Raw genomic sequence first — 11225 nt, 5'->3', positions numbered from 1 at the left:
TTCACAAAGAATTTATGAGACAGCGTAGAAATTTACGATAATTCCTCCCCCTAAGGCTATATGCTGTGCCTTCATCCCGAGCAAGACCTTTCTACTTTATCCTCTCTCTATCTATATAATAAAGGTAGTGCTGTTAAAACAATAAAAGCTTATTACACGCAAGATTCAGTGAAGTTGCGGCTATTCTTGTTGCGGCCAAGGAACTCAAGAACTTGCACCATGTTGTCTATTTTGCAGAATTTAATGCACTTCTCTCTCGGATCTTTTGGAGTCTCTCGAGCACAATCTCAATAATTTACATCCCATTCTCTGTCGTCGCCACTGCAAATCCTCTTTCCACCCCCAAGGGGTTCTTCTCCACCCAATTCTCACAGTTTAAATTCCTATGGGACGGAAGATGGGGTATTTTGGGGTTGAAGTAGAGCTCACAATATGGTATGAGTCTCAATAAACAATTTCCCCCATTGAGACTCCTCTGCGGTGTAGGAAATTTACGTCTCACTTCGATCAAACTTCCATGAGCCACATTGTATTGATTTACAACAACCACCCTATGGTGGGTCATCAACTCCCTGACACGAATAGGATTGCTATGGCTCAAAATTCCAATAAAATTGCTGAGAATTTTGTATTCTGCCGTGAACTTACCACACACATATACAAACCGTTTCACCACCTTGGCGCCCACTGGCACACCATATCGAACTCAATTTTGCAGATTACGTGATCTCGGCAGTTTATTTTAAATTCCACCTTAGCTGGTTTGTAACATCAGAAAAGTCTTGCAAATTCCCCTCCAAAAGTCAAACTTCAAAGGCGTGTTACTCAAAACCATACGTGCGGTGTGAAATTGGGTACACTTATAGGGGTGCTCTTAAGTTTGGATTCATGCTTAGCAATTTAATTGTTTCAAAAGGTAAAAACTAAAAATTATTCCCAAGAGATTTCCTTATATTAGTCTCTTAGTTTGCTCAGTCTCCTATAAATAATAATAATATAAATATTTACATTTGATTCTGAAGGAGTTTATTCATTTTTATGCTCTTATTTTGATATTGCACACCAGAGAGAGAAAACCTTATAAAAATATTCAAAAATTCAAAAAGAAATGATTGCATTTTTTACAGTCATCAACCGGGAAAGTCAGTGAGAATATTTGTTTTAAATTAAACCCAAAGCCACATTTCCATTGTACCTAATTCTCCAGTTAAATGGAATCTGAGATGAGTACCAACATCCCCCTAAATTTTTCTGATCTTTGGAAAAATTCGAAAGTTTCGCAAAAAGAAATTTAAATAAAATAAATAAATACTTTTTAGTTTTTAGTAACAGCCTAAAATGCACTAAATTCAAGCCGAAAAAAGGACATAATTCTACAAAGTACTGAATACCAGGAAAAAATTATATATACTGAATTCAAGCTTAAAAAGCCTAAAAAGTACTAAATTCAAACAGAAAAACAAATAGTTGATTTGTCTGGCGTAATTTGATAATTTATTTAGGGAGAAAACGATCTCCTTCCGGTGAGCGCCAGTAAGAAAATAATTTTACAGAGAAAATCCCAATTCAGTGCTCAGAGCTTTCGATGCACTCTGCATCATCCTCAGTGAGCTGGGGGAGTTTTATTAAAGAAAGGAGATTAAATTATTAAAGGAGATCGTTTTCTTCCTATATAAATTCGAAAAACAAATATAGTTCGGTTCTTAATCGTAAAAAGGCTCAGTCACTGAGGAGGAAAAGCTTAAAAAAAGTAATTAATTTAAGTCTGAAATGTACTAAATTCAAGCCTAATAAACTTAAACGTAAAAAATATGGGATCTAGGACAAAAAGAAGTTATTCAGTTTTTAGTAGTACAAAGGCTTAGATTCAGGTGTAAAAGCTTTAAAAAAAACCTAATATGATTCTTAAAAAAGTTCAAAATTTCAATCAAGAAATTGCAAAAATCAAACCGAAAAAGTTATTTGATTTTTAGTTATTTGTCAATATTCGAATGATTTGCCAAGAAAATAAAAATGTTCGACAGATAAAGACCCCTTGCCCCACAATAAAGTTTTAATGGAATTTTCGTGAACACTAAAAGGCAAGTTCGATATGGATTTATGGAATATTTTTGTTGCATGGCGTCACATGGCTTCCACGAGAACCAACCATACGGAAGTACACCATAAATCCATCTCCTGTTGCACATCAATAAAAATGTAGTTTCGCATGTACGGAACGGAATGGAGCCATATGGATTTAGAAAGCATTCACCCGGCCAAGTCCTTTCGTGCTGGCCATCTCTGCAATATCAAAATTATCCCGCAGGACTATTTGTGTGGGTTTGTGCACGGTGCCAAAGCAATACTCGCGATGGGGAATGAAAGTCATGCGAAGCAATTTTATGTGTTCTATGCTGGGGGTACGGTACGGGCGACGCGTGGGTAAATTGCATTTGGGACACGCGATAGAAATTCTCTAATGCCCCGCAAATGTATGTCTCTGTAGTTTCTCACTCGTGGTATAGCGAGAATGAGCGATAGACGCTCTGGGGAAATTTTCCGGCTCTATTTGTCCTGGAACAATTCCCACATCATGTTGCACCACTTAACACGGGTTTAAATAAATTTTCTCGCCATTGGGGGTTTGTCTTCCAGGTGAATGGAAATTGTAAAAGTCGCTGCTACCCCATCAAGTTCAAATCGTTCAAATTCTCCAAGGAGGGGATTTGTGCGCACTGTTCCCTTTTTTTCTCATTGTGAACGCGGGAACTGCTTCAATTCCATTACAATGTGAATTGAAAGGGGTCTATTCATTTTTAAGCTTTCAGTTAATGAAAGATAGACATGAGAATAAATTCTGGAAGATTGTGAAGCCCTAAAGAGAAGCTAAATTGTTTTTTTAATTCACGTGACAGCTTATATTTTTCTTTCTATAATCGTGCAAAAAAGAAAAGGAATTTAAAAGATTTCTAAAATGGAAAATCTTTAAATTTACTTTTATTCCCCAACGAAAGAACGACCCTTAAATCAGCAACTGCCAAAATGTTCTAACAACTTTCAAGTTTAAAGAAAAGATTTTTAGCAGAATCGATTCCTTATTTCTCTCATTCAAGTTCTTTGTATAATTTCAAAGAATAAATATTGGATATTCGGAAAAATTCTTTACTAAATTCTATAATAAATAAAATCCCATTTTCATGCTCTCTAAAATCTCAATTGAATTTTTCCACCAATAGTTGTTCGTATTTTCATGATAAGAAAATTCAATCCAACTCTAAAAGACATTCTTGTTTATTTTGGTTCATTTTGCATACATAAAATTGCTTTTATTCACACAACTGGGACTCACTGTTAGCCCCTTACCCCAGTATTAAGTACAAGAAAGCTCATGGGAGGGAGCTTTTCAATACACCCCACTCCCTCTTTTGGATTTCATAATGTAATTCCCTCAATGGACTCTGCATATTCAATTGCTACTCTAAAATTCACATTTTCCTTCGTGGAAAAGTCGCTCAATCCTCCCGGGAAATGTCTTAAAAGCCATTGTCGATAGAGACGCATTTCCAATTTTTCTTTTTTATTAAATTTTAAATTTAAATATATTTGGAGCTTTTTTTAGTTGTTTGAGTATGTGATGTATATAAAACCAGCTGAGCTTTTGATTAGTGCTGTGTTCTTTTCCACCATGCAACACCATTGTATAATATGTAGTCTTCAAAAGAGCTTTTATGCTTTTGCCTTTGAAATGTCGGTGTAATTAAAAGTTTTTGTTGTACAAAATTTAAAAAAAAATTCCGATGAACTTGATGGAAATCTGGTGTTGTCAGCAAATTTATTAACATAGCTTACCCTTTGTTTTATGTTGCAATTTTTCACTGAATTTATGTGCATGATGACACAAAAAGAATCACCCCGATTTTAATCAGAATTCGTTAATAGTATCTTTTTGGCGAATTTTTTCTATGATAAAAAAAATCGGCAGATTTTTGTATAATGCTCCATCCTCTTTTATCCACTATACTGCGCTTGATGGAAGCTATGCAGGGATGAAGAGGGAGGAGTGAGTTTATTCTATTGTTGACGCCGCTTGATAATAATGTACGGCGCACGCCTCTTAAATGTTTTATACAAAATGTTTCATAGATGACGTGCAAGAAATGAGAGAGACGAGAGGGAGAGAATTTTAGTGTTTTTTGGGAAGTGAAAAATGGCGCGGCAAAGAATAAAGTAAAGTGTGTGGAAAAATGACTTTTTATTAATTAAAATTCATACAGTCCACTAAAATAAGTCTTTTCGTCATTGCCACACACTCATCGTCGTCACGGGAGTTTGTCAGAGTTCGATTAAAGTGCGCGATCGGCTCAAAACTGACAGCTCTCCGTGTCGTGTGCCACAATTCTCCAACGTGGAGAAAAACATTTTTTGGCCTCCGAACCGGAGCATACTTTCTAATGCCGTGTATAATCTGCAGGTGGGATATTTGCTGCCGGACAAAGAGACGACGCTTACTCCCTTAAAGTTGTGGGACCATTACTAACGCTGAGTATATCTGCAGGTGGGATATTTGCTGCCGGACAAAGAGACGACGCTTACTCCCTTAAAGTTGTGGGACCATTGCTAACGCTGAGTATATCTGCAGGTGGGATATTTGCTGCCGGACAAAGAGACGACGCTTACTCCCTTAAAGTTGTGGGACCATTACTAACGCTGAGTATATCTGCAGGTAGGATTATTTCACCCAACATTTTTTTGGTCCTTCGAGCCGGATCATACTTTCTAATGCCGTGTATAATCTGCAGGTGGGATATTTGCTGCCGGACAAAGAGACGACGCTTACTCCCTTAAAGTTGTGGGACCATTACTAACGCTGAGTATATCTGCAGGTGGGATATTTGCTGCCGGACAAAGAGACGACGCTTACTCCCTTAAAGTTGTGGGACCATTGCTAACGCTGAGTATATCTGCAGGTGGGATATTTGCTGCCGGACAAAGAGACGACGCTTACTCCCTTAAAGTTGTGGGACCATTACTAACGCTGAGTATATCTGCAGGTAGGATTATTTCACCCAACATTTTTTTGGACCTTCAAGCCGCTCGAAGCTACAAGGAGGAAGTTTTAGTCTTCAATCCGAGGGAAGTCATACAATCTTTGATTTCATCAATGTGTGCGGAATGGAAGACAGCTTCGTCAGCGACCATGACCATTCAATATGACTCAAGAAGGATCCAACATTTTTTGGACCTTCAAGCCGCTCGAAGCTACAAGGAGGAAGTTTTAGTCTTCAATCCGAGGGAAGTCATACAATCTTTGATTTCATCAATGTGTGCGGAATGGAAGACAGCTTCGTCAGCGACCATGACCATTCAATATGACTCAAGAAGGATCCAACATTATTTGGACCTTCAAGCAGCTCGAAGCTACAAGGAAGAAGTTTTTTTGTCTTCAATCCGTGTGAAGTCATACAATCTTTGATTTCATCAATGTGTGCGGAATGGAAGACAGCTTCGTCAGCGACCATGGCAATTCATTATGATTTAAGAAAGATATATCAAGACAAGATAAATGAGGTAGACATCGCTATTGAGGAATTCGTCAAAAATCCTATGTTGTTGAGGAGACAGGAAGCGATAATCGAGTTAGAGACGCATAGAGAAATCATCAAACATCTCGAAGCAATGTTCAAAGAAGTTCAAGCAAGTACTATAAAGGAGACAAAAACTCTAGATATGAAGCAAAAGGAACAATTAGAACTATTCAACTTCGGCACAAAATGCATAACTCGCTGCTCAAAAATCGCCAACCTACTCATCACGGCATACAGACCGGAGAAGATGCTTCCACCCAGGCCAGGAGAAATCTCAAAGGTACAACTGACCACAACAAGGAATCAGCACCTAGAAGAACAAAGACTCCATCGGCAGGGAAATAAAAATGGATCATTAGAAAGGGCATCTGCAGTTCCGCAAGTATCTGATCTGGAATCGGCGAAAATTCTGAAGTTTACAAGATCCGAAGAGAAATGGCAATCATCCAGAAATCTCTGTGTGGTAAATTACAGCGAAAATCATCACCTCACAAAGGCACAAAGGCTACAATCCCCTCAATTTGATATATCTAAATTCAATGTTTCAACTGACCTTCTCGTGAATTCATCTGTGCAAGCAGCAGATGATGCCCTGAATCAATACACGCAACTTGAACCACAAGTGACAACTCTCGCAGGTTCAAGATCGTCAAGTGGGGCAAGGGCCAATGTCCTATTCACCGCGGCAACAGTGAATATCCCTGACAAAGTCAACAGCAACAGGAAGTGCAGGATCATTCTGGACCCAGGATCACAAGTAAAATTCACGAGTGCCAACCTGAGCCAGCAATTGAAACCGAAATGCCAAACCACAAAGAGTACTGTTGATGGGATCAATAAAAATTCTCAAAATCGCAACAAGGAGTCACAAAGGACGATTCTCAATGAAGAATACGAGGCACAATCAGCCCAAGATGTATTATGCTCAGTCATGCAAATGGTCACAACGGATCAATCAGACTGGCAAGTAAGTAAATTTAAAGTCCACACTCCGGGACAGTACAAATTAACTGAACCAAAGTGGCAAATCCATCTGAAAGATGACATGCTCATAGGGGGAGCAACGATTCAGAATTGGGTCGGAGAGAAGAAGTACAAAGCCAGAAACGTCAAATTCATAGTACATAACGGTTTTCTTGGATGGATGAAGGTCAACACTTCTTCCAAATTTCTCTCCCCAAAAATCACAGCATACAATTTCATCTATTGGTATTCCCTCAACAAGACAATCAAAGGATTCTGGATATTGAGGGGAGTCTTACCAGCAAACCCTTTCAATCCAGGCATCAATGCAAAATTGTCTAAAGTGATGACAATTGCCCTATATGCCGAGAACTGCCATGTTTGGACGGACGTTGAGGAAGGATTAATTTGCCAGATGAAGGAGGAACCCCAAACTTCACAACGGAAGCACGGTTTCAAAATGCAACATCAGGCAATTTTAGTCTTGCGAAGGAGAACCGTCAAACAACAAGCAGAAAATCATCTTCAAGATTCATTGGAAAAGATCAACCGAAGAAAACCAATGATCACGACAATGGTAGGAGATCTGAGTAACACTCAATCATTGGAAGCGAAGGACAACCCCCTGAGACTGAGTCGAGGATCCGTTGGAACGCATGAGGAATCTCAAGTGAAACACCACAAGTTCCCTCAAGGAGAATTCACAAAGCTCATCATACAGGAAGATCACATCAAATCGCTTTAAGTTACTCACAGTTCATTCTATGCATATTGGACTTATCCTATAGTGTTTGTGAAGACGTAGAAGGTGTAGGCAAATCAAACCAACAATTAATTACCCATAAGAAGACCAAGACATGTATCACGGAAGGGTTGATGGGGGAGCGATCTACTGCAAGGTCAGTTTGTTGGGTTTAGGAAAGCTCTAGAGGGTACGGTCGCGCACCCTATTCCGAAGATACTCGTATGGGATTAAAGGGAACTATTGGAAAAAAAATCGTAAGTCTTCTTTGCATTTAAAATTTATTAAGTAAAATTTCTTTGGTGGAGGTAAATCTTAAGGAGAAAGGGTGTTTGAATTTGAATTATGAAAAAATCTGTATGGGTAGAATTACTATTTATCTTATAATTATTTTATGTAAAAAAAAAAACTAAGTTGAAACCATTTTTAAAAATACTTGGAAAAAAAAAATGTAAACTTCAACTCCTTCAGGTGTGGCAATGAAGGGGGAGAATGTTGACGCCGCTTGATAATAATGTACGGCGCACGCCTCTTAAATGTTTTATACAAAATGTTTCATAGATGACGTGCAAGAAATGAGAGAGACGAGAGGGAGAGAATTTTAGTGTTTTTTGGGAAGTGAAAAATGGCGCGGCAAAGAATAAAGTAAAGTGTGTGGAAAAATGACTTTTTATTAATTAAAATTCATACAGTCCACTAAAATAAGTCTTTTCGTCATTGCCACACACTCATCGTCGTCACGGGAGTTTGTCAGAGTTCGATTAAAGTGCGCGATCGGCTCAAAACTGACAGCTCTCCGTGTCGTGTGCCACAATTCTCCAACGTGGAGAAAAACATTTTTTGGCCTCCGAACCGGAGCATACTTTCTAATGCCGTGTATAATCTGCAGGTGGGATATTTGCTGCCGGACAAAGAGACGACGCTTACTCCCTTAAAGTTGTGGGACCATTACTAACGCTGAGTATATCTGCAGGTGGGATATTTGCTGCCGGACAAAGAGACGACGCTTACTCCCTTAAAGTTGTGGGACCATTGCTAACGCTGAGTATATCTGCAGGTGGGATATTTGCTGCCGGACAAAGAGACGACGCTTACTCCCTTAAAGTTGTGGGACCATTACTAACGCTGAGTATATCTGCAGGTAGGATTATTTCACCCAACATCTATATAACGTGAGGTACTTCATGGAGCCAATTGTGTGGCGGATATTGGAGCGGAAATTTCCATATATAGCCATCCAAATTGGCCCATGATTTCCATTATAAATAAATTTTTGTATATGTGGAAGGGAAAGCGGTATGCAAAATGCTTCAGGGACACTCGAGAATCACAATAGCACTCAATTCATCGACATAAATTTTCCCCCCATGAGCGTACCCATCCGAGGAAAATTTATGTCCTACAGCGGAAGAGTATTATTTATGGTCCATTGAATATCTTTTCCTTATAAGAATTGCGGGGTACCCACAATGTAGATAATAATGTCCTTTCTCTCTCTCTCTTTGATTACAGAAAATGCTGCTGCTCCACACTGCACTTTTCCTCCTCACCTTTAGCATAAACTATGGTGATGCGGTGGATCCAATTGGTGAGTAAAAGAATTTTTCTTTGACATCCATTTGAAAAGGGAGAACAAATTATTCGTTCGTTTTTTTTTATGCTATGCCGCAATCTCTTTTTTATCAGTGCAGTGTACGAGCTTTTAGAGGAAAATGCAATTAATGCATTTTAATTCCACGTTGGGAAATTTTCTTTTTGCTTTTTTCCGATTGATGAAAAAGTTTCCCTTTTACACAAATAGAAATCGAATTAAAATAAATTAATTCTAATTTAAAATTGGAATAAAATGCAATTTCTATGCTTTTGATTTCAAATATAAACAGTAAATATGAGTAACTAAAGGTAATATTTTACATGTATAATTGCAGCTGTATCTATATAGAAAAGCTCAATTGCGAGAGCTTTTTGTGACATAAAGTTTTTCCCTGAAAATTGCTGTATTTCCGTCTCACATTTCTAGTTTGTGGAAAAACCCCAAAAAAGCTCGTCAGAGTGGTATAATTATTTCTTTTCCACTGAACATAGAGGAATTTTCATTTCTCCAATTCCACATCGTCTTCCTCATTAAAGCACTTAGAGAGAGTGAGAGAGACTTTCCACTCCTGGATGCCACTCAACCTGGACGAGTAGGAGGTCCATGTACTTAGAGTCACAGCTAATTTAAATGTTTTTACAAGATGAAAATTTAATTTACCCCGCCACTCGGGAAGAACTTCTTATTGAGCATACCAGGAATTTTCAGGAATTTCTCACCCTTAGAACAACGGGGGTGGGTGAATAAAAATCGATTTACTTTTAAATTAACTTCCGGCAGATCTTTTTTTCTCCATACTTCACACATAAATCAAAATCAGGACATGTACGGCGTATATACAATCCACGCGTGACACAATTCTCTTTCAAAGTTGCGTGATTGAAGCCCATCAGCATTGCGTGCAGCTTTTTAATCGTCCCTCTCTCTCATCCCCCTTGCTTTCTCCACAAATTGGTGGCTTCACATAGCTGGGAGAAAAATCTATTTTCCATCGACATCAATTTCCGCTTCGGCAGCTTCAAGAATGCCCTTCCCCAGCAACCCTCCCGCATATGCAGAAGCCATCGCAGTGACACCCACCCTTGGCATTATTAGAAAGAGATTAACTTTTCAAGTCTGCCAACATATGGAGGGAAAAGCTCCCATCCATATTCTTCTGCTACATAGAAAGCTCCCATCCCGGAATGTTCTTTTCCCAACATATGTTCCACAGCAGCATTTCTGCCCACCCCTCAACATCGTCTTTTATATGGGTCGACACGCGAAGGGATAGCAATTCATCCCCTCACCCACCCTAAACTCAATGGAGTGGTGGCTCCCCAACATTATATGGACTTTTGAGAGTGTCGAGACGCGGGAATATTGTCTGGGATGCGATTCACAAGATGAGCAACAGTATGGATGATTTGCAGAGTGCCAACAAAAAATATTCACTCCACCATGAGACAAAAATATAACAAGGGGTGCGCTTCTCACACATGCACACAGAGGGTTGGATTTTTCATGAAATATCTTCCACTGTTTTCTTTTAGGATTCTTCTTGAAAAATAATCAATTAAAATTAGTGATTAGTTTTAGATTATTTCGCAGGAGAAATCACAGATTTTTAAGGGTGTTTTTGAACTACAAAGTAAATAAAGGAGTTTAATCGTTTTTGTATGAGAAAGATTATCGATTGAAGGAACTATTGGGGCACACCTAGTGTTGTAAACGGATTGAAAGAGAAAAATATCGGAGATTTCAGCTGACAAAAAATCGGCAAAAATTTTCTCAAAAAAAGCAAATAATTAATTCTCTTGAGCGACCAATAAATCCTTGAAATTTCAAGAATTTTTTCTAAAAAATTTCAACGATTTAAAGGATTTCTTGGTGGCTGAATACGACTCAATGACGCTTTTACAATGCGATATGTGTAAAAATCAATAAAACTCAATAGTGACGTCATTGTTTGCATTTTTAGAGAAATTTTCCCAATTTATCCTACGTAGAAAATTTAGCAATTTGTTTAGCAACTTCTTGATCTTTTATAAGTTTTGAAAAGACTACGAATATATCGATTTTTCTCTAAATTGAGAGATTTTCTCATACAGAAGCAAATAAATTTCTTTCTACTTTTGGCTGTATGAAAAATTTCATGAAAATTTCACCCATTTAGCTTTGTGCAGCACAACCCCTGTTTAAGATGAAGTGTACATAGGCTGTGTGGAAAATATTGCGAGAAAATACTAAAGTCGTGGGTTAGGGGTGGAGGGGAAGGGAGACATTTTCATGTCCAACATATCATTTTTATATCCTCTGGATTTCTATTGCTTTTCACCCTCGCACATAAAGAAGTGGATTGGGTGAAATATAAATATAA

General features: G+C 38.3%; 1 protein-coding gene across 1 annotated transcript in view; it reads left to right on the top strand.

Moving 5' to 3' along the window:
- LOC129796016 (Ig-like and fibronectin type-III domain-containing protein 1) overlaps positions 1-11225 on the top strand; it is a 156756-nt gene that overhangs the window by 85414 nt on the left and 60117 nt on the right. Inside the window, exon 4 of the mRNA XM_055837657.1 lies at positions 8785-8860. Coding sequence (XP_055693632.1) covers positions 8788-8860 — 73 coding nt within the window. The 5' untranslated portion in view covers positions 8785-8787. The remainder of the gene's footprint in view (positions 1-8784; positions 8861-11225) is intronic.

The sequence above is a fragment of the Lutzomyia longipalpis genome, chromosome 4 (assembly GCF_024334085.1).
Source record: "Lutzomyia longipalpis isolate SR_M1_2022 chromosome 4, ASM2433408v1".
NCBI lineage: Eukaryota > Metazoa > Arthropoda > Insecta > Diptera > Psychodidae > Lutzomyia > Lutzomyia longipalpis.
This window is presented reverse-complemented; position numbering and strand designations above follow the sequence as displayed.